This window comes from Nesoenas mayeri, assembly GCF_963082525.1.
Source record: "Nesoenas mayeri genome assembly, chromosome: 1".
Lineage (NCBI taxonomy): Eukaryota > Metazoa > Chordata > Aves > Columbiformes > Columbidae > Nesoenas > Nesoenas mayeri.
Genome location: NC_137541.1, coordinates 153,853,640 through 153,878,298, shown reverse-complemented (window position 1 = coordinate 153,878,298; position 24,659 = coordinate 153,853,640). Strand labels below are relative to the sequence as shown.

At 38.8% G+C, this 24,659-nt stretch overlaps 1 protein-coding gene across 1 annotated transcript in view; it reads right to left on the bottom strand.

Annotated features, from left to right (window-relative positions):
- NALF1 (NALCN channel auxiliary factor 1) overlaps positions 1–16,072 on the bottom strand; it is a gene marked incomplete at both ends in the record, with an annotated part of 461,336 nt that extends 445,264 nt beyond the window's left edge. The window contains one exon of the mRNA XM_080347475.1: positions 15,254–16,072. Coding sequence (XP_080203601.1) covers positions 15,254–16,072 — 819 coding nt within the window. The remainder of the gene's footprint in view (positions 1–15,253) is intronic.
- Positions 16,073–24,659: the final 8,587 nt, after the last annotated feature.

Here is a 24,659-nt window from a genome sequence, read left to right as displayed (position 1 = left end):
TTCATGTATTAATTATACTAATAGAAAAATACACAGTAAAGTAATTTTTTGAATCATAAGCATGATAAATTGACTACTGCCTAATATGAGGTAAGAAGAAAAGCAAACTAGCAAACGATTTTCTGTCTGCTGTAGTATTCATTTTAGCTCCCAAGCTTATTCCCAGAGATAGGACATGACACCAAGCAGATCACTGAGCAGCGTACTATGTCAGTTCCTATATCCTGCTTACCAAAAATACACTCTCCTCAGTTTTCTCATTCTTCAGTATCAGCTCCTTCTGGCTTCAGGATAAATCAACATTGAGTATAATCTGAGATACATGCAATTGAAGCCTTATAAGAATATGTTGTCTGTCTACTCTTCTGACGACCTAAGTTAAACATCTGCAGTTTTGGCGACCTGCCACACCAACCATTTTTCCTGATGGCAGGACATTGTCCTGCCTCTGCTAGTTGGTCTCCCTTGTAGCTCCTGGTCAGCTCAGTAGTATCTGGTAGTGAAGTAAGTGCTGATCACCTGCAGGTTTCCCCCAATGTTTCAATCAAACACACTAATAATGTTTCAGTAAATGACTTGTTTATCCATTTTTGTTAGGTCAATTAATCATTTTTCTTGCTTCTTTTTAGTCCCACTGGAGTTGTGAGTTGAGGAAAAGGTAAGAAAGCTTCCTGGTGGTTACCAAACGCTAAAAACATTAAGCTCCATAGATTTCCAGGAACACTGTTACTGTTGGAACAGGGTTGGTTGATCATGACTTTTAGAAGAACTAATTTTCTTCCCAGAAGTACTTAAAAGCAGCTCAATGCATGGCATGAGTTTTCAGGGTTCAAAAGCAATGTCTACCTGTAATTACTGGGAGTATTGCAATAAAAACGCCTAAATAATGAAAATTTTAAAGGTAGCAGTTGCCTCTACTAACAACAAATATTCTGTCAGCCAGGCATTATTATCCTATTGTTACAATTTTTAAAGAACCACACAATACTCTTTTAATCTTTCAAAGAAAAACACTTCACTCTGTGAAGAAAAACAGCATCAATCAATACCATAAATACAGTCTTGTCCTCAATGCTGAAAAATCCAAAGAAAATGGAGTCAGGTATATAGGAAATGCGATAACTAAAAAAGAAAATCAGTTATTATACTTAGGTTTTCCTGCATATCTAGTCAACAATTCAGTGGTTACCTAAAATCCAGAGTGAACATTGCCCCATATTTTTTTTTTCTTCTAGTAGCAAACAAGAAAATAAGTTAGAAGACAGTGAAGGCAGCATTTTATGAAGGTTAGAGTTGTTCCATTCCTGCTGATTGCCCTCCCTCCATCCTTCCCAACACTAATTGTTCATTTTTGCATGATTCTGAAACTAAAAATTCAAGAGTTGTCACAAAGAGACACTGAACAGTCTCTTCGGCCTTACATCTGTGAGCTGGGAAAGTGCTGTGAATTCCACAGCAAGGACAGAACCAGCCAAGAGAGCCCAAAATGCAGCAGAACTGCAGTGGTTCTGCTGCACAGAGCTTTGGCAGCTGCAGGGATGGCACAGAGCAAAGCTCTGCACCATGCTGTGCATCACCTCCATAGGCAGGCCAGCAGAAGGAGGGAAAAAACCTTTAAAAAAAAATAGAATAATTGATGATCAGTAGTACCATGATAATACAGAGTCAGGTGCAATGAATCACTTCCCAGCTCAGGGCCTTGAGCTGCAGTCCTCGAGAAATTGCTGAGATACTTTGGGAATTTTCTCCAGGTGAGGGCTGAATTTCAGTTTCTGTGGCTATGTGAATATTAACAAGGAGTGGGGCTCTGTAGAAGCAAGCACTCTGCAGACTGACACAGTGCTGAGAACCTGGCATCCACATTACATAAGTATCATAGATTTTACTTCAGGCTGAACCTGGTGCTATAGATTGCACATGCCTTAGAGTCTGCAACTCATCAGATGTGCTTCTGGGGCACTTCTTTGCCTTAATTTTGGTGGGAAGCAATCCAGTTTGTGCACTCCCAGATTGCTCCGTGATGTGAATCCAGATACAGTAAGAGTGAGAATGGGAGATTTGTTTCAAAATCACACCCCTGCCCTGAACTAAAATGCTAATGTAGACACAGCCTCAGGGCAGCTGCCTGTACACAGTTCAAGCACTTGATTTGTGAGCTGTGTGCCCAAGTGGGCACAGACTCTCCAAGAAATAAATAGTTGCATTTTAACTCTATTAAGACACAAAGTGAAGAATTTCAAGCAGGACTAGCCCTCACTGCACACTGTGTGTTGCGAGGCCTCTGCATTGCTGAATTTCTGTAATATTTGAGTTCCTTGCAGGAAAAAAACAAAGCAAAACATCACTTTGAGGTCTTTTGCTTCTCTTTAAAACATATCACTAGATGATTTTAAACACCTCCTTATTCAGATATACTTTAAGTTCCATTTTTTTCATCCTGTACACAGGAGCACAAATTTAGAGTAATCCAAAACAAGCTTATTGATATTCACAGGTCTCTTATTCCTCCCTATACGCCTCTTGATCTTCCCTGCCAATCATGATTTTAGTAAAATTTTGAGATGTAAATATTTCCTGCAAGCTGCAAAACATATTGTCTCCTCCTCTTGAAGATCTAAACAACTATAAAAGGAAAAAAACATCTCTTCCATCCCAAATACCATCTCCTTTCAAATCAAGCCTATGTTAAAAACCATGAGAAGGAAAAAAAAAAAATAAAGCAACAACATAAATATTTACAATATTTACATTCATACTAAAATTTAAGGAGGACTGTTTCTCCAGTAATTGAAAGAAACAGCCACAAGTAGACAGAAAACTGCAAAAAAAGGCTTAAATAAATATTTGGGAAGTCACTGAAATTCATGCTTATATTGCACAAGCTAACATAATTCTGTCCTTGAAAATATCCCAGAAAAAATATAAAACTCAGATGACAACAGTAACAAAAACCTGATCTCACAGATAATCATAGCAATCAAAGGTCTTGGCCTTAAAAAACAAAACAAAACAAAACATAAAACCCAAAAACCCTTGTTATGTAATGTGCAAATATAAAAGCAGAAATAGAAATATTCTAAAATATTCCAGTTAAGCAAATAGAACATTTAAGGTAGTTTCTTCCATAATCTATCAATATTAGGTAGCAGAGATACATGGAGCTTTGAGTGGTTTTGTTTCAACCAGTGATCCAGATTTCAGTCCAAACACACAGAGGGTTTATACAAAGGAATTGCGAAGACCAATGTAAAATTCTATTAGTGCGCATATGACATCGACAATAAATGCTTGTGTATTTCATGTTGACTGTGGGGCCTTTCTGAAGTCTTGATGTAAGAAAGAGAATAAGTAATTTACATCTCCAGATGAGTCAAAAAAAAACAAATCAGTGACTGCAAAAAGGAAAAGTCAATTTAGAAAAAATGGTTACATTTTTCTCTAATTTCTAAACTACTTCTTAATTTTAAAGAATCCAGGACATTTCAAAGATTTCCACAGGACTTCAGGTCTGTCCTAGCCTCTCCAAGATGTTTGATCCTAGATCAGTAATTTCGTTGTTGCACCTTCTGTAAGACATATATATCTATATATCTATCATATATATACACCTATGTGTGTATAATACCTGTAATTTTTAGTTAAGATGAGTCATTGTTAAAATTACTACCTTTTTCGTGAGTGTTGAAATGTACCACACAGCAAAACTTCCATTACCTGATCAATTCTTCAATATATGCTAAAATTCTAACTGTATTTATACCAATGTAAATATAGTGTCTTTACAGCAATCAAAGCAGCTTCTCTGGGTTTAAACTAGCAATACCACTGATCGGCATCTCTGCTTTTAATGCTTGTGGATGACCTACACTCTTGGAGGGAAAAGGCAAATTAATTCTGCTTTGTTGTCTTCAAGGTTTTGCCTCCCCCAAATAGCTGAACAAGTTAAGCTCACAACATTCTTCTGCTATTTGCCTGAAAAATCAGTTGGAGAATGGGATCAAGACCAAGTACAACAACAAAGAAAAGGGGCGGTGGGGGAAACCATTAATCTGACAATAATAACAAACTAGTAACATCAGTCAAAGACAGGGAAATGAACATTTAAAGCACTCTACATATTGCTTGTTGTAGCAAGGTTTGTGAAACAAATCAGTCTGAGTCTAATCTGTCCCTTTGATTTAATATATTTGAATTTTAAAGTATATCCTTCTTCTCCCCAAACAGTATTACATTTAAGTGAAGTCATTAATTGCAATGGAGTTAGTCCTGGGTTATGTCATTGTAGATTCCTGATTATAGAAAATGGGTCTATATTTACAAATGAAAATAAAACAGTATTTTGAATTCACATCTATTATACAGAGATCGGCTTGCAGTACATTTACTCAGGTCATGTCCCAGGAATCAATCTCAGCTGCTAAATTTTGAATAGCTATTGTTACAGTAATGATTTAATTTTGTTAATATAGTGAGGTTGCAAAAAAATGTATATTTATAAGATTCATCTTTAACATTTATAAGATTTAAATAGAGACAAAAGAAACCATAATGCACTTCTAACTGAATTGGGATATAAAACAGCAAGCCTCATTTCCTGAACTCCAGTGATACACTATATCTTGTTAGCTAAACTTAGCTTATAATAGGGGTCATTTCCCCAATGATTGTTATACCAGAAAGCATAGAAGAAAAAAAATTAATAAAAAATAATTCTGTTTTTAAGATAATTTGCCCAATATTTCCAATGTACCTTGTTCAGAAAGTCCCACTTCTTCATAATACTGATCCAAGTTCTGGCAGGTTCTGTGTAGAAATATTTACAGAGACTTTAACTCCACGGAAGAATGGGGCTGGAAATGAACATCCCTCATCTCTGAATGCAGAAAGAATTTTAAAACCCATCCCCTGGGACCTTGGCTACATGTTTGTTTTTCCTTCCTTCTTTTAAGTGCAGAACCTCCAGGCAATGGAATCTAATCCCCGCATATCCTCAGCCCTGGCTCTGCTCCAGCGGTGCAGCCCAACAGGCAAAGCCTCTGCGTTCCTGGGAGCAGGTGCCGGGGCATTCCCATCAGCAGAGCACTGGGCGCTTCCCATACTCATTTCCTTCCATAAAAATTTCCGATTTATCAAAACTGCCCAGTCTCACTTTAAGGCACTGTACCACAATACTAACAGCTTGAACGTAGGGTGAAAGGAAAAACATGAAGGGATGTTTCTGTACTTACAGGGGTATAAAATCTGCAATATTCCAGAATAGACGCATTTGGAATACTTTGCTTCATAATAAAAAGGTCAATGAATTAGGCTCTGACATCATGGATCTTTCTCCATTGATTACACTGTTTGCACAACTTCAACATGGCTGGAATCAGTAGAGACACATCCCACTGGCAAACCACCAGAAACTTGCTTAAGAAATCTATTATCAGTATTCCAAATAGATCTTATGGTAATGCTTCTCTTGACAATTTCCAGAGGCATTAGCCTTTACCAAAGCATAGATTTTGGATTATTTGTAGCTGTTCTTTAATAAAAAAGATTATGACTGACACACATAATTTTAGTTTTATCATTTTGATATTATACATTGAAACTCAAAGTTATAGTTTTCTCATAGTTTTAAAACAATTTACTTTTAAAGTGAGATGTGCGATATCATGTTTCACCATGAAGTGATCTTCTTTTAAAAGTCAGTTTTAAATCTATAAATACACAAGCATTTTTACTTGCAACTGTGAATAAATAGAATGTTCTTATTATCCAATAACTGTTCTATACAGAAATACAGTTTCAAAAAATATCATATGTGAAAGCAATGTTAAGAGCAAACATGGGAAATTTGCATGTAATTTTTGTGAAAACATTTTTTTTAAATATGTACTTTTATTTTTTATTCCACAATAAATATAGCCTAAAAATATATTTTATGGTATATTTGCTATTTTTATTGATTGTCTTTCTACAAGCTGGGCTTTGCTGTAAAGAGCATGTGTTTTTTAATCCAGTGTACATGTATAGACATACAAAAAATTTGTCTCAGCAGAGATCATTTTAGTGCCTTGGGCAATGCAACTTCAGTTCTAACAACAATAAAGATACCCCTCTAAATGATGAAGTTATACTAATAAAAAATATATATACATTTTCTTGAATCATGAGCATAATAAATCAACTATCACCTAATATGTGTTAAGAATAAACTTTCCACACCAGCAGTGGATTTTCTGACTATACTGTTCCTCACAAAGAATATGTATACATGAAAAAATTTTTATATTTATGATCTTATATTTAGCTGTCTGTTACATGGTATGTAATTAACTGTTAATATAGATTCTAAAGCATTTAAGGGTTGTTCAATTTCTTCCTTAACAGATCTTTAAATCCAAGTATTTATCTACATGGATACATCTTATAATTTTTTTTATTTCCGGATAAGAACCTGTGAGTGCAACACCTAAAGTATGGAGAGCAAACTAACCAATGGAGAGCAATAACCAGCAATTCATCAACCAGCCTACTCTGGAAACTCTCTTTTTCTCCTAAAATAATTGATAAAATGAGAAAAACTATCTTTCTAAATATTACAGAAAATCTACCTTTGCCCTTCCCTTTAATAGAGAATGTCCTCTGGTCCTGGATTGTTAATATCTTTAAAAAGTAATAAAGATACTTCATTGTGATGTTTTACAGAGACAAAGTGTGTTGACAGGCCCAAGATTCCATTTACATGAGCATTAAGATAAAATGAAGGAAACATCAAATGTAACATGCAGAGGATCAGCAAGTATAAAACATGTATCCTAGATATATTTTCTTCCTGGAAAATATCTCCTGAAAACTAAAATATATTACACATTCTAAAATACAAATAAAAATATCTTTTTTTCTTTATCAAATTTTATAAAGAATAAATTTGGCTTGACTAAGGAACTTCACTAAATTGTAACGTAAAAAAAAATATGTAAAAATGACACCTTCATATCCCAAAAGTGGAGATTTGGCCTTTTTTTTTTTTTTTTAATTTGTAATCTCTCAGGTACAGTTTCCTCCTAACTTCATTGAAATTGCTCAAAAAATCCACAGTGACTTCCAAACTGTTACAGATTTTCTAAAAACCTGGAGCCAAATATTCTGGTTTTTGCTAACTTCAGATCATCTTTGCTACTGTTTTTAATCAGTAGATTGTCTTCTAATTATGAAACCTCTGAATGTGCTCTCAACATCAATCTATATGAAAGGTAAAATTTCCAGTCACCATCTCCAAGACACTTAAAAAACCCAAGATATTAATACTGAACTCCTGGAAGTTTATCAGTTCAACATTTATCACCACCATTTGTCCCAACAGTTTGGTTGCATCTGACTAGTGCTTCAAAGCGTCTACCAGGTTCTCCCAAAAAGGCTTTAGGAAAATGTTATTTCAAAAACAGTTTTTAAAACATGTCCATCAGTTTGCATGAATGAGGTGAGATGAAGGCCGAGAGAATAAGTGTTATTCAGCTGCACTTCAAAGCCAATTACACCATGCCCTGTTCTCTTTGTTATTATGGACTGGGAGCTCATTGGCTATAGCTCTTCAATACATATGTTCTGAAGGAACGACCTACATCTTTTATTTATCTGCCTTGTTTGCAAACAAGGTCAGATCACAAATCCAAAAATAACTCTGTTTTTAATTTTTTAATATACCTTGAAATTAAGAAAATATTTCTATGAGCCAGAATGTCCCTAGTGCCTCACTAAATTTGTATTCATCTAACTGATTGATGCTGTAGTGTAAACTAAGATATCACACTCTCTCACTTAGCAATGTTTGCTCCACAGTTCTGACAAGAGAAAAGTACAGTGAAAAGTACACAGAAAAGTACAGTATGGTTATTTTAGTAAAGTGGCATAAACGTCTAAGAATATGTGTCTCCTGAGTGAGAGAGATTGGGTAGGCTTGGGAGTTCCCTCTGATTTGGTCTAAGAGAAGAAAATCAAACCCAGTGTAATGTATAGGAATTCTCGTGCATACAGAACCATGTTCCCCATCCCCCCTCACCCTCCCTCACCTAAAAAAAAAAAAAAAATAAAAAAAATCTATAACAGATTAGATTTATCTGCAAAAATTTCTAGTAAGACAATGACCTACAACTGTTATTGTATGATTTTTCAGTAGAAGTAACAACTGAAAATAGTAGTATGTAGAAGTTCTTGGCCTCCCCTCTCCCAAAAAAGTGATAAAACTATAGCTATCATACAACATCCCTTCCTATTCTCATCTCTTAGAAACAGATTGCGTAGCTCACACATTCTTCAGTGACAGAATACAGTTATGAGAAAAGCAAAAGAGGCTTGTGATTTCACTAGTTTGGTGTGTGACTGCACAAGTAACAAGATTTTACAAACTTTCTCACAGCTAAATTTTGCATATGACCACAATTTCATCCAAACTTCTTTCTTATTCCAAAATCATTTTTTTAGGATTCATTTAATGTGACTTTAGAGGTCCACAGTGGAGCTGTCTGTATCTGAGATAAAATGACAATATGTGCTCTTTAGAGCCAATGAACAGAAAATAGGTACTTTTAGGGTGTAATCCATTTGATCTGTTTTACATGCCCACGTTATCGTGAACCAACTCAAACTCTACTTATGTATCTCTATTGACTACAAAGAGACACTGAACTTCTATGTTTGACATGGACATCCATGCTGAACAACTAAGTTGTTTTGTTGAGGGTTTTTGTTTGTTTGGTTTTGGTTTTTTGGTTTGTTTTTTTTTTTGTCGGATGAATTATTTAATTTTCCATCTTCTGGAATATTATGAGTGATACTTACCAGAAAGTAATATTTAAGAATTCAGCTTCTAAGTTACTTTTTCCCTTTCAGGGAATTCACAGATCTAAATATATTATGGCTCTTAGGGCAAGACTGAAGTGATAAATTACTGAGTATAGACCAAATTATTTTTAGGCAGTATAAGCAATAGAACTATAACTTGCATTTTGATTACTTTTCCTAGAAGAACATGAAATGACAGAGTAAGACTATTGCATTCTTTGCAAGGTGCATGTGAAGCATACTGCTTGATGCAAAGAGAATCAGTGAACAAAGTGAAATTGAGAGCAGAGCCATGAGGTCTTTAGCCATGTGACGCTAACACCAGGAAGTGTGAAATAGTGGCTGCTGAAATAGGGCGGAATTCACTTCGTCTAGTCTGTTCTAGTCATTTGTAGTCTTTTTTGCCGAAATCAGGAATGAAATACCCATAAACACTATGAATGCGATGAATAGGTAGATGATCAACTACATGCAAACTTTCAAGAAGTTAATGAGGTAAACTCACTTCTGGAAAGAACAAGCTGGGAAATTTGCTCTTTTAGGAGTGAAGAGATTTGATCCTGATCCAACAAAGCATTTAAGCAATTGAATGACTACAAGCACATGCCTAGTCTTCCCTGAATGCAGTGACATTCATCTACCTCAAACCAGGAGAGTGAAGCAAATAGCTGAATCAGGATTTTAGGCCAAAATGCAAGGTTCATTATTACATAGTCAGTGTCGCTCCTTATATTAATGTACCAGTGCACTATTACAAGAATAGTTATGCTAAATTCATCCACATATATATATCTTAAATTAGTTTTGTAAAATAATTAAACTTCTATTAAAAAAAAAAAATCAGCTGAAAAAATAGCATGTGCAAAGATCAGTTTATACAGCCACATTAGTTTCACAGCATTTTAAACAAAACTTTTAAAAATATATACATTTGAGTATCATGGCTTTTTTTTTTTTTTAATACAGTGTACTATTAATTTTTAAAAGAGCTTTAAAATTAACATTTAAATTCCGACCCATTCTGAAAAGGCATTGGTTCAATAGTTAATGTTTATTTTTCCCTGTTTCTATTAGACACTGACCATCAGTGCAGATTTCTGAAGGTTTAGTTTGTAAGAGTTTCTTCCAATTAGTTTAGGTATCACTTTTGCATCTAATATAAATATTGTGTGATTAAGATGTTCAATTGAAATATCTAACTTTGCAGCAGATGCTGGTCTATGTGACCTTTTGTAACAGAAGGGTTCTTTTATCACTTGAGCTTGTGGTTTCATATTTCTCATCTGCTCTTTTCTGCCAGCTTAACTGAGAGTTTAAATCAAAACCTAATTAGACTACATATGCTGTTTAGGAAAAAGTTCTTGGAAAAGTCATGATTCATATAAGCTTTGATATTTCCAGATAAATGAGAACAAATGTGATTTTAATTGTTTTAAATAACTTTCAGTCATCCTCTTACTCAAATAAAAGCAGTTGAACACAGCTCTTTGATCCAAAAAAAAAAAAAACAACTATTTAGCAGCAGAAGCACCAGCTCTAGACTCCTATCAGCTATACCATCTATGTTTAATGATGAAACCTTTTATTGATATGCATGATTTTCAACTAAGTAGTATTATAACTCAGCTATTTTCTCACATATTTCTGATACCAACATCATAAACTTCAAATCAGAAGTTATTAAATGATAATTAATTCCTGAAGAAAAGTATGCATGTACATGCTGAGCACCTAGGATGTCAGCTAAAGTTTGCCTTTTAGCAGTGTTGACATTAAAAATTTGATATCTTTTTAATTTTCCCTTTAGATATTATAGGAAGAAAACCAAATTATTTTAATGTTATCTTCATTATAATCCACTTACCTGAATTACATATTTCAATAATTTAACTTGCACTAAAGAAGGCCACATTCAAACACTCTCAACTTTCACTGGGTTGAAGAAGTCTGTGTCAAAACACAATATCTGATACTTGGTTCAAACATTAATAAATACATCTGGCCAGAAACCCTCGGCCTCTGACATGTCTTTTCACAAAGACATAAGTTCTAACTCTCTCTCAAAAAAAAAAATAAAAAATAAAACCTTTACATTCATATGTCCTACTTAGTTATTTGACCCAGTTCTTAATCAGAAGTAGCCAGAATTTTCTTTTATTCCACAGAGTGATTGCCTGATGTCTTAAGAATAAGAACTTCAGTATTTCCCCTGATAGAAAGCTGATAAGTCATTATGAGGAACTGTGTCTTCCAACATGAAGCCAATACAGTTCTGTTAACTATTTGAATACAGTTCTATGTCCCACTGCATATAAAAATGATATTCTGGAAACCAAGAAACTACAGATATTGCCAAGAGCAATCTCTGTAAATACAATCACTACTTTATAATATGAAAAAAAAAAAAAAAAAGTAAATATATGTTTTAATTCTACATTAAATTAAAAGAGAAAAACAGAAAAGTAGACCAAGATTCTCAGTTACTCTGTTTCTTCAGTGATTCATTAAATCTATATCAACCTATTTATGTCACCTTAATGAATATGTAATACATTTCAGTATTTGTGTTTCTTATTGTTTAGCCATTACAGACATGTAACTATCAAGACAAGAAAACAATATATAGAGACATCAGTCTTCAAGGATGTTTTTTAAGAAGTAAGTTTAAGATGGATTTATAGTGAGACAACACTGATATCCAGAATTTCTAAACAACATATAAATCTACTGACATCCTAACAATATAAAATGCATATGCAGGTTCATTGATGCTATCAAAAATAAATAATGATTTTCCAAATATACTAAAATTCAATTTTTCAGCATTTTCTATAAAATCTTCAAAAATATCAATGCAGCTCAATGAGAGGTTTAATAGTAATACCTTAATTAAAGGACTGCATTCTTAAAATAAAGAAATTCATTAATTAATTAATTTTAAAAAGAAAAAAAGTGAGTACTCTTATATATTAAAACCTAAACCAATGCTAACCATGTAAAATAACTAAATGTGATCTGATAACCCAAACAACTCCTGACTGCAAAATTCTGCAATACAAAACAACTTGTTTATAGTATTCTTCAGAGGCCAGGAGACATGTAGTGAAACACAGAACATTTTGAAAGTTCATTTTCTTACTGTTCCAGATAAATTAAAGAAAATCTAAGGTCTCATACATCAAAAGTATTTTGATATGTACTATTTGTTATAACCAATAGTATTTTCTGGAAATATATAACTTGCTGGACTGAGAAATCACCATGATTTTGAATCTAATGTGAGAACAAATTGTGTCAATGGTGGAGTATGGTGGTGGAGAGAGTTGGGGAAGGGAGAAATAATAGCCAATCACAAGTTTTAGGTTGACTGTTAATAAGTGTAAATTTTATTGATTTTTTCATCAGCTATAGCTGGTCAACTGGATGAAAAAATCTCTTTTCTCTGAATGTAGTAGCCCTCCCAGAATACTAAAACTTTCTTAAATAGAAATAGATTCTTTAACAAGTCTTTGATTATATTATGCCAGTGCTTACATATATGATTATTGAGTAAAGTAAATATTTTTAGCATTTTGTTTAAAAGGAAGGACAAAGTAGCTCACTATATAAACCAACCAAATGGTGTACCTAGAGCACATAGTCAGATGTCATTTTCTGTTCTGATTCTTAAGCAAAGAATTATCTAGATGCCCAAAACTCAAAAAAAAAAAAAAAAAATTTACTAACATGAAAAGAAATCTGTTTCCTGACTGAGCTTTATAAACAAAATATGTAAAAAACACCAGAAAGTCCTGCAAAAATATCTCAGTTCTCACAAAGTATTCACCACGATTTTCTAGTTTCACCTGTACACACTTCAGGGTAGACCACATACAAGGACATTAGTACATATGGCTATCAGACCGCTGGACCAGCTAAATGCTCGCTCAACCACCCGAACGAATTAAAAGGCTCCAGAGGGACCCAGAGGCAACAACTAAGGACACGGGTGGAAGAGACCGGCGGCTCCGCAGCCAGGAGGCGAGGTCACCGCCCTGCCCCTCCAGAACCCTGGACAGAGACCTCCCCGCTAGCGGCCGGCCCTGCCCAGACAAACCCAGCCCAGCCCAGCCACACGCAGCCCATCCAAACCCACTCCAGACAAACCCAGCCCACGGCGCTGCCCCTCCAGCACGCTGGACAGCGACCTCCCCGCCAGCAGCCGGCCCTGCCCAGCCAAACCCAACCCAGTCCAGCCACACTGAGCCCATCCAAACCCAGCCCAGCCGCTCCGCGTACCCGGTTGCGCCGCCCTCTGGCTTCCCCGAGGAGAGAAAGAAAACACTAAGTTGCACCCTTGTTTTTTTGGTGGGGTTTTTCTGGTTTTGTTTTGTTGCGGTTTGGGGGTTTTATTGTTCTTGTTGTTGTTGTCGTTTTCCCTCGTGGAATACCCTTCATTTTTAACACAGACTAGTTGGCCAAATTCTCGAAACATAGAGCATTACTATCTGGTGCTTGGAACCAGAGAACTGCAGGTCATAGGTACTGCATTTGTCTAATTTATTTATATGTTTCATGCAATCATTTTAATGTCAGCAACTTTTCCCCCATCATTAGATACATATTTCTCCTTATTGAGTCTCTGAAGGAGAAATCATTATGCAGTGTACATTTGCTATTCTGTTCTTTTTCAACACCTTTTGCACTGTGACATTCTGTAGAGAAACTGCATGCTTGGTGGTAAAGTTCAGTCAAACTAAACTGTGATACAAAAAATCACTTTAAGAAAGTAGATGTTTATCGTTTGGCAGCACAGAGCAGTAGGTCAATTTCTAGCTAAAGAGTTACTGAAATGGCAAAGTTGTCCCTACAGTAGTAGACATTTATTTACATTTGATACACTGTATGATACAATGTATGCTTTTTACTTGGCCAATTCACTCTGGAAATAAAATATATTTACATTATCAGTAACTGAGTATGTGACTTATATACAAGTATGTACACACACAGTTTATAACCCAGAAACAGTGAAGTCAAAATTACTGATGACACTACTTTACTTTTTTGAAGTTTAACAAGAAAAAAAAAAAAACTTTCCAATATTATCCAATTAGATAACAGGATATTTCAGCTTCTGGAGGGACTGCGGATTGATTTTGTGGCAAAGATATGTGCAAATTGCACTAGCTCATTGGTGAATGGGATTCTTTAGGCATGGACTGTTACCATGAAATTATTTCAGAGGGCACTGCTGAAGTTACAAAGCACAGAGGTACTGCTATGCCTACTGTTCAGAGCAGTGATTTGTATGCACTGTTGTGTTCCACTGCTAAAGCAGGATTTGGTTCAGACTAGTTAATGTAGTGCTACAGTAGTCCAGATAATACAGTTCAGGGCAGAAACCATTCACCTGGCCCACCTCCCAATAAATACTCAAACTAATGGGTTGAAAAGCAGGCAGTTAGTAATTTTAGGTGTCAAAGCTAACACTTTTTTTCTGCCCTTTGGTGTCTTGAGAGCTAGGCCAACTAATCTTGTGCCAAAAGTAGAGAGAAGACAACAGCTATACAGAGTCGAAATGGGACCCTTCCTTCTAACAAAGGAAAATAAAAAACTCTGGATCTGTCTGAGAGGTCACTGGCAGCACCAAAGAAAACCACCGTGGCTTATTGAAAGGCTGCCACCATCGCTTCCCAACCAAGGACCAGCGTGGCGCCCGTTGACATCCACCCACGTCCTCCAGCTTCTGAGCTTCACGATTTTGGCAGAGCGCCTGAAGGCACCGTCCCGTTCCCCGCTCCGGAGGCGCCCGGGAGCCCCCCAGCTCCGCCGCTCCGCGCACCCGCCGCCTCTGCCCGTAGCCCCCGGCGCCAAGAGCGCGATGGAACCCACACGGAGCCGTCGGTGCGCGCCCTCGGCCGCCGCTGAGGGACGAGACTCCCGTCCTCCGGGCACCGCGGCCACCTGCCGCCCCGGCCTCGGTCAAGCCCCGGCCCCGACTCGCCCCGGAGGGACCGCGGGCAGGGCAGCGTCGTCGGGCGGCCCCGACTGTCGTCCCGGCCCCGCTCATTGGCATGCAGCCCCCGTCGCTGCCTGCCGCCAAACCGCATCCCAGCCCGCTGGAAGCCGGCAGCCGAGTCGGAGCCAATCGCATATTCATGAGGAGGGGGAATCCAAAGCTGCACTCCCAAAGGACGGAGGATCACTTTTTTTTTTTTTTTTCAACCTTCCCCCTCTCTCTGCCTCCCTTTTATCAATCCGCTAACGGGGTCTCCGCGCCGACATCCTCCGCATCTCCGACTGCACCCTAAAAATCACGACAGCCGGCGCCAGGAGCAGAGACCGAAGCAGCCAAAACAGGGACCGCGACAGCCACAACAGCTGAGGGAGGCACGCCAGCCCGCCAGCCAGGGACAGGAAACACAGCAGGGGCTCCTACCTTACAATCCTCAGGACACGATTTCACCGAGTACTCATCCGACTGTAAATATTTCTGGAGCATAACCTCAAACTCTTCGTATTTCTCCTGAGCGTGCTGGTCGTAGCGCTGGTAAGCCTGGACGCACTGGCTGCAGGAGCCTCCCCCCCTCAGCACCACATCCAGACTGCAGTTCAAAGTGTCCGGATTGGACAACCCGGCGAACAACTCCCAAAGTGTGTAGGAATTACAAAAGGAAAGGTAAAAATCCGTCAGGTCCCAGCCGGGCGCCGGGCTCTGCCTCGCGCCCCGCGGCCGCTCCTGCCCCCCCCGCCGCCGGCACACCGCCTCCGCGTCCCCCACGCTGAAGCACTGCCCGGACGAGGAGCTCGGGGGAGGGCACGTCTCCAGGGGCCTGGCGGTGGAGTTCCCCAGGAAAGCAGCCTTGGCGTGTCGGGGCTCGGTGGCGTTGGTGCGGCTGCCGCGGCTGCCGCCGTCGCTGCTGCCGGGGGAGGGCGGGAGGGAGGGCGAGGGGGGGGCGAGGAGCCCGGGCGTGGGGGGCGCCGGCTCCCCCATGCCCGCCAGCAGCTCCGGCTCCGCGGGCTCCGGCTTCTCGGGCGGCGGCTGCTCCTTCTCTCCGGTCCCCGTGAATTTGGCCTCGGCGCAGAACCACAAGTGATCAGAGAGCAGGACTGTGAAAAACAAGAGCGATGCCAGGGACAGTCGCCATTTCTGAGCCCTCTCTGAATCCGCGAAGGGTTTTTCGTTCTCCCGGGGTGCGAACCAGATTTTTAAGCCGTCATCATACTGCCGACTGCACATCCAAGCACCCCTGGTCATATTTTGGGAACGCACAGCCCTGGCCGACTCCACCGTGAGGGCTCCTTTGCCAGTGTCACCACAATATGCATTGACTTAAAAGATTGGGGGGATTTTCTTGCCTGCCTTCCCTTTCCTCGCTTGCTCTCTCTTCCACTCTCCTCCTCTCTCTCTTTCTCCCTCTTCTTTTTTTCTTTCTTCTTTTCTTCCTCTGAGATATTGTTGGGCTTCGCCGGTGGCTCTGCCTTGGTCTCACCACACGAAGCAGCCCCAGTCCATCCAACGCGGAGTGCCGTGGAGAAGATAAGAGCAATAACGCAGAGAGAGGAGGAGGGAGAGGAGATGGTGGTGGTAGTGGTGATAGTTGGTGGTGGCGGGGCTGCGCGGCTGGTCCTTTCCCCCTCTCACCCAGGCATGGTCAGATCGCAGCACCCCATCTCCCTCCTGAGAAAAGCCTGCTGCCCCCGGACACCTGCATGCCACGTCCCCCGCTGCCGACGGACGGCTCCGGGAGGGCTCCTCGCCTCCTCTTCCTCCCTGCCGCCTTCGCTGCTCCTCTTCCTCAGCCCCGAGCCCCGGCACAGACGCCTGCACCGCTGTCTCCGTCTTCTCTTTTTCTTCTCCCCCCTCCGCTCTAACTGGAGAGACGCTGCTGCAGGGCTCCCGGAGCGCTGCCGAGGATGCTGAAGAGGAGGAGGAGGAAGAGGAAGAGGAGGAGGAGGCTGCCGGGGCCGCCGCCGCTGCTGGTGACAATGGGCTGCGGCTGCCGCCGCTGCTGCCGCCGGGCGCGGTGTCCCCGGGCGCACGGGGCGGAACTGCCTGGCTGGGGGCCCCCGATGGGCACAGGCATCTTGGGCCCCTGGGCTAAGTTGCCGCCATCTTCGTCCTGGAGAAACACTTTTTTGGGGGGAGCTCTGCCTTTTGCGTCATCTCCTCCCGCGCCGAGATCTCTCTATCCTGGCGCATTGGCAGCAGCAGCAACTCTGCCTCCTCCCGCCTGAGGAGGAGGAGGTGGGAGAGGCACTGGGGACCACATGGCTCCAAAGAGCTTCCTCGGTGCAACTCTTTCTACTCGTATTACCAAAGGGACTGCTCGGTAGCACCTTCCAGCCCTCTCTCCTTCAAGGTCTCCTTCCCTTTGCGGCCCTGAAACACCATGTCTGCGCAGGATGGTGGCTGGAGAGGTCCGTCGCCGTGTCTGTCCTTATCATAGCAAATCACAAATGACATATGAAACTCTAGGCACTGGATCCTGGCAAGTTTTTGACCCACAGTAAAATGCCCAAAAACAACTGCCTGTCTTTCAGTCAGCGAGCTGGAAAGCATAATGCCATAAACCTCAAGCTGTTCCCCCAAGAGAAGTTTTGCAAAACCCTGGTCCAGCTGGGTAAATAGTGCCAGTCTTTGTGTTTCACATTTTAGATGTCACTGGCTGAAGAGAGAGACAGAGCAAGCAGGTTTATATCTCCTGCTAGGGTGATGAATTCCTGACGATCTCCACTCACATCCACAACAGACATGCTACCACTTTCTGTCCGCAAACAGCAGGGTCTCTTGCTTAAATAAACATACTGTTTGGTCACCCCTACATTACTTTCATCTTGGTTGGCGACACACCTTAATGTAATAGCGAAAAAAACTTGGATCAAGAACTAGAGAAGATGCCAGCTAAAGATTGGATATTATCAGATGAAAACCTGGAGTTACAAGGTCTTCCTCTCTATACATCAGCTTTGCTATCTGGCCATAGCACAACTAAGGTGTATATTTTCATTTCTCCATTGGACTGGGGGAAGGCTTAGAGGTCATAACTTTCTTTGTTCCTCAGGCTTTCTCCACCCTGGAGTAAGGATATCAACTACCCTTGAACAAGGTGCACAATGTACCCCAAAAGGTGGCTTTTATCCATTATTTGGTTAAAGAAAGCTTTATTCCTTAACAAACATGTCCATGGTCTATAAGCTGATGTAGATCACTGACAGTGCTCTAATTTAGCTTTGAAAGGTATAGTGGGAAGAAATCTGAAACTAAACCATACGAGAGGACGACAAAACTTGTACCGTTTCTGACTGCAGCTGTCATTAACTGAGGGGTGAGATTACCAAGGAATGTGCTGGAATTTCCATCACTTTGAGTAATAAATCAAGACTGGATGTCTTTCAAAAGGAAATGCTATACCTCAAACAGAAGATGCAGACCCGAGGGAGGAATTGCTGAGTGAGGTTCTATGCCCTTTGTTATGCTGGGGGTCAAAGCGCATTATCATAATGGTCTCATCTGACCTCAAAAGATCTATGAGTCAAATTCTACACTGAGCAGAAGTTGTCTGTGGATTTTATTTTGATACACTATTTAAAGACACAGAAATAAGTTCTAGTATTATAAGAAAAACTCTACAGTACTCAGAATACAACTTTGCAATTCTCAGTCAATCATCTCACACCATCTGCTAATGGTACATTATTAGTTTTGGGGTCTTGGAGCTTTGATTGCAAAGATTTGACATACTTTGATGGGCCCCATACAGTATCTGCCTTTTTTTAATGCAAAAAAAACACCAGCAAAAAACCTAGGATAAGCAACTGGCTGAATAATTATTCTCTACTTGAAAGCCAAACTTGGGGTGAAGAAAGCCGGTTTCTGAGTTCTGACCTGGGAAATAGGCTCTTATATGGTTTTCCTGTTGTCCTGTTGGGAAAACAAGAGCATAATAGGCAATTCTGCAATTCACAGGGAAATTAGAAATGTTCTTCATCTCCATAATGGAAATTTAAGAGTTGATAATGAAAAACATGCTGGTATCCAGACCTCATCTGAAACTTAATATAAGAATTAATTCATAAGTCTGTGCTCTTCTGTTTGCACTTGCTTAGGATCAAAATAAATAAAGTCAATCCGCCAGAATTTTTTAGATATACCTGGCTTCTCAAAAAAATCCATTTTCACATCATGCAATATTTTCACACATTTCTTGACTTTTGTCTGGAAAAAAAAAAAAGAGTGAGAGTTCTTTTTCAACACCTAGCAATAAACTGTAAGACAACATTGATCATTCCTGAAATGAGTGTGTCCTCCTTGCTTTTCCATTGACAATTTTCCATGACAGAGAATGTGTAATTCAAAACTGTTGTTTTGCCTGTCATACTTCCCCCAAAGCCCCATTCCGTCTCCACCTAGCGTGGTGAATAACTTACAATGTTAGTTGCAGCAGCTGGTTCCTGATGAATCTGAACAGAAGCAGTTCAGTTCTCTGGTGCCCCTTAGTGTTAGGTCTTGGAGCTCAAAGGAAAAAAACAGTGCTATAAAATAATGTCTGAAAATCAAGAATCTGATTGCATGTAGTGGGGGAAAGAATCTGTAGTATATTCTGTATCTGCTTTCTCTCAAAGCTCCTTCAATATATCGTTATCATACATCTGATCTAAATAACAATTTTATTTAAATGAGGTTAATGAATTATATGGATGTGAATAAAAGGGACAAACTTTCTTCAAAAATATAATTACAGAAGTATGTCCCCTTAATAATCTTTAATTCTAAATAACTCTAGTGGTGCAAAACTCTGGCTTCAAGTTGAAATGACACTTTTTATTGGGAATATTGATTACTCATGTTTCAAAGCTTGGCAAGTGTGAGGAACTCATGCAAGCCTGTCTCCCTAGCTGGTGGAGTCACCAGATGTTTCACAGATGGATCTTCTTAAAGTAATGTAGTTCAGTGTCGACTCTGCCATACAGTGCTTCGATCAGTACAATCAGACCTGATGTTCTTTAATTCTTGGATTCATAATATGTGAGATAGACAATTTATTAAGCACTGAGGACAAAATCTTAACAGAACGAGCTTGCACAACATTCAAGAGTCTTGAAGCTATTGCTTAACCTACATACCATGTGTTTTCTTTATGAAAGTACTTTAGCTTACCAAGCAGAAATAATTCTTGACATAGTATGTTAATGATAACTCTCATCAGAATAGAAGGCTTAATCTTTTCAGAGTAAATGTTCTTAATTTTTTCTTTTTTTTTTTTTCCTAATGTCATGCATACAGTAATTTCCTGCATTAGTCTCTTGCTTTTCTTCAATTTTTTGGATACAGAATTTTAAGGTCTGAAGAGCTGTATATTTGTCTTTCAGATGATTTTAACAGGTTTGAGAGCCATGTCTTGTCTTTGTAATGTATCTTCTTTATTTAAGAAAAAATGTATTTTCTAATTGCTAAGCAGCACTTCTTTTTGTAAAAAAAAGTCTTGCAGCAGGCTATTTTTAAAATAGTAGATTTCATTTTATTTTGAGGTTGACTGATTATACTGATAGAAGCAATAGTTGAAACAATTATTAACAGAAATATTCAGTCAAACTCTTGCATTTGAGTGTCATCCAGCATTTTTAATACCAAGAAAACATATCAGGCCCTTTACTAATTTCTCTTATATTAATTAATTTTTATAGGTTAAACAATTTGTATTCAATAAGAATATCTATACATTCTTTGTAGGCAAAATGCTGTGTCGAGTATGTGTTTTAGCATCTTCAGAGTTGTACAATTTTTGTTTTATTTTGTGTACGTGATTTTACCTGTTACCTGGGGAGTCAGAGGTTTAATTATCTGAGTCTATTTGCTAAGAATAATCCCCATAATGGTTGTATGACACAAGCAACTTCATAACACAGAATAATTCATTTTTTTCCCCATCAAATTCTGAATGTTCTAGCTTCCCATTCAGTATTTTTCAGAAAGCTGAATTATTGGGAGAAAGCTTCAAGCATCTGGGCCTTATTGCCCCAAAACAGTGGGAAATTTATGTTAATATTAGCAGGCACTGAAGCTACCAATCCCTGTTCAAACAGCTCAATTCAGATTTTGAGATTCTTGCACTTTCCTGTGTTCCCACTTTCCACATGACCTTCAGTTTTGTCCATTTGGTTTGATTTTCTTTTTAAGCTTTCCTTACAAAATTAGAGGATTAATTGTCACCCAATCAGTTATAAAAGTTTGTCACATGGGATTTTAAATGACAGTGCAGTACAAACTTGGAAGATATTAATGCCATTAAGGTGATTGAATTATCTTGCAGATATTTGCTCTCTATCCTATAAGACTTCTTGTTAGAGAGGAAGAACATGTTTTTGTTGACATTTTCAACCACAGAACAATGAACGGATGACATGGGATCTGGAAGTCCGATAGTTTCTCTCTGGAAATTGTAGGTCATTTTTATCATGACATCTTTGTAATGTGAGCTCAGTCATAATATTACATCCAGCTGGTATATTTGGGCATGAGCTGAAATGAACTGAGGCTATTCTTCATTTACTGAAGCCATCAAACTAGTGAAATATAACGTTTGCATATGACTGCAGCAGGAAGAAGATAATATAAATGTCTAGTGTGAATTAGCCTATGCCTATTAGAGTATGGTCTGATCCAAAGCATGCTGAGATCAGGGGAAAGATTGCTATGGGTTTTAAAACCAGGCTTGTAGAAAGGAAGTAGAAGAATAAAGATTCCTTCCATATGGGGATGAAAGAAAAAGTACTCAAAGGACCACCAAAAGGTAGATTACAGCTTTTAAAATATTTTTCTTCCTTTCCTTCTCTTAGTAATTGTATTCATTTTCTGTGTCCTAATAAATGTTATAGCCTGATTATATTTTTACAGACATCAAAGACATATTTTTGTCTTTTTTGCTTGGTTGCCTTATAGATATCCCAGCTCTTTCTCATAACAAAATACACCTCATAGGAAAGAAATAATACTTCATTTTTCTCATAAATACTATTTTATAATAATTTTCTTAAATAAATAAAAAATGAGAGAGAACTGTGTGAAAAGTTTAAAGTTTTGGTTGATTAGTCAAAAACTTTTCATTTGCTCTCTCTCACCTTCACTCAAAGAAGAAAAAATACTTTCAGGCATAACCTCACTGTCTAATTCATTGTCTGATTTTCTGTTTAAATAGAATGTTTTCAATCACCTGAAGTTACAATGCCTACATTAGCTAGGTTTTCTTTATAATGTACCGATATAATGCTGCCATTTCAGAATTCACACTAGTTTGTACTTGTAGCCCTGTTTCCACCCATGTCTGTGGTATGAAGAATGTGGAAAAGAGAGAAAGGATTAATTTAGAAAGAACATATGTTAGCAAATAAACTTCTCCTGATTATTATTCCACATTTTATGCCACTTTCATGAAAAATATGCCATCCTAGAAAACTCTTTTGAGATTGCTCATGTGAAAGTTTGGTAATATCTTTATGTTTTGAATACCAGTTGCTGCAGTGTGACTTTTAAAGGCATTTGACAGCATGCAGGCAGGACACAAATCAGCTCTGCCCTGAGGTTGATACATGTGGGCTTTTCTTCTTTTGATCAGAATAAATACTATACTATTAATAAAATGTACATAATTATGTATAGTTCTGATACAGAACCTGATCGTAGGCTGAATAATTAACATTGTCATATATATATACCCTCAAAAATGTAAACAATTTCTGGAAATTTTCATTTCATCTCGCCCTGGCTATCTAGACTTAAGCATCTGGTCAAAGTTTATCCTTTCATCGTATTGATAGAAACCTAGCTAACACATAGCTAACAGCTAATGCAGCTGCCTCCAGAGCACAGCTCATTCCATCCTTAAAGAGATGTCTAAGACAGGCACTTCTGTGTGGCAGGTCATCTTCTGCCATCTCTTTCCACTGATTATGGAAGAAATCTCTCTGATTAACTTTAAATTGTTGCCTATCCAACCTAGCTTTAATTCAGTTAGTCAGCCAGGTTCCTGGCTTCGTCTTTGTGTTCTACCAAAGATTCTTCTTGAAGAAAAATCTGTAAACAAGTGTGGAAGTACTTATTTGAGACATTTGTAAATTTCCTTTCCTACCAACTTTATTCTGTTGTTTACTAGAAAAGCAGACATGAAGGAACCATACACTGGCACTCCTTATTTATTGACCTGGGATGTATCTTTTTCTGCTGAACAGGGATATCCCACCTTCTACCAAGCAGCTGCAATGCCACTTGCCAGAAAGGGAGAGAGAGAGTGTTTTGTTTTGTTTTCTTTTGTTTTTCTCTCTGCCTCTCCTTGCCTTTCAGGGTATTCCTGTGAAGAAAGTATGTGACTGAAGTTGTAGGATGACTCAAGCTCTTGTGGTCTTTTTGGAGTTGTCCCACAATCAATTTAATGTGTCTGACCTGAAGGCAAATGTTTCCTTTTGTCTGTGACTATCACTTTGGTTTTGATTCCATATGCATTTTGAGAAATTCAGAGAACTCAGTGCAGTCTGCAAGTAGAGTTTCTGAGATTTTATTCTGTTTCCGCTCTTCAGATGCTCATGGTTCTGGCAAAGCATGTGTTCCCTCTTCCTCAGCATCTCCATTTATAAACAGGGGAGGCTGGGAGAGGTAACGAATGTCTGCATAGTGCTGCTTTAAATAATAAAAATAATGAATTCATCTCTTGATGGGCTACTATATAGGTCAGCATATCATGTTATTTCTCATCTCATTTAGCTCCTAAGGACTGAATATTTGTTATTGTTTCAAATCCGATTGCTCCTCCTTTCTAAGTGGCATGCATGCTTTTGTGGACAAACAAATAAAGATTTTCTGCAAGAAGGATCTTCTTCAAATCACTCTTAATCTTAGAGTAAATTAACAGTATTGCTTTTCTAATTTTCCAGTAAAATACTTTATTTGATATTTGGCGATATATTACATTTTCATTACATTACATTGCTGGGAAAGCAGAGCTTTATTTGCATGCTTTTTTCTTCAGAGGGGGAAGACAGAGAAAGGAAATATAATTATACTGGGTACTTTAGTCTCCTAATTAGCTTCACTGGGTCTTAAATTTAACTCTTACATTCTGATGAAGTTCATTTTTCTTCTCTTTCCTTTCATCTTATTCTTTTTGCTCTGGAGACGGCTCCTGATGGTCGACTGTGGCTGTGTAATACTTTGTCTCCTCCCATAGCACCAAAGCAAATACAGTTTCCAGCCGCTTTCCTAGCATATTCAGAATTTTTCTAGGGGTAGGCAGACAGACTCTGCATTTAAGTGCCACCATTATGGTTAACATTTGCCTGAAGCCACAAATACGGCTGGCCCAGAGCCAGTGAACGAGCACTGTGTGTTGCTGAGGTGACCGGGTGCTCTCAGAGTTCACACACCATCATTTCATACAGTATTGGCTGGATCTGCTGCATATGGGCTTCATGAAACAGTCAGAGATGAAATACTTCAGAAGGGTAATGATCTTCAGCTTCTTTCTGGTATTTTTCAAAAAAAACCCCAACAATCAGTGCAATTTCACTGTGTCATTGCTCTTTTTTATTTTTATTATTTTCTTATAATTATTTATATGAGAGAACTCTTTGAAAGCCTGAATTACAGACCAGAATCCTTTTTTATACACAAAGTAAAATCCAAAACAGAGGAGGAGTCACCATTGTACTTTGGGTACCTAACCAAACACCAACAGATAGGGAATTCGCTAAAGGAAGCTAGTTAATCTCCCTTACGTATTTCATTAGTCAAGACAGAGAGATAGGCTCCTTGGTAGGGAACAGTTTTAATTAAACCCTTTCTCAGCATCACC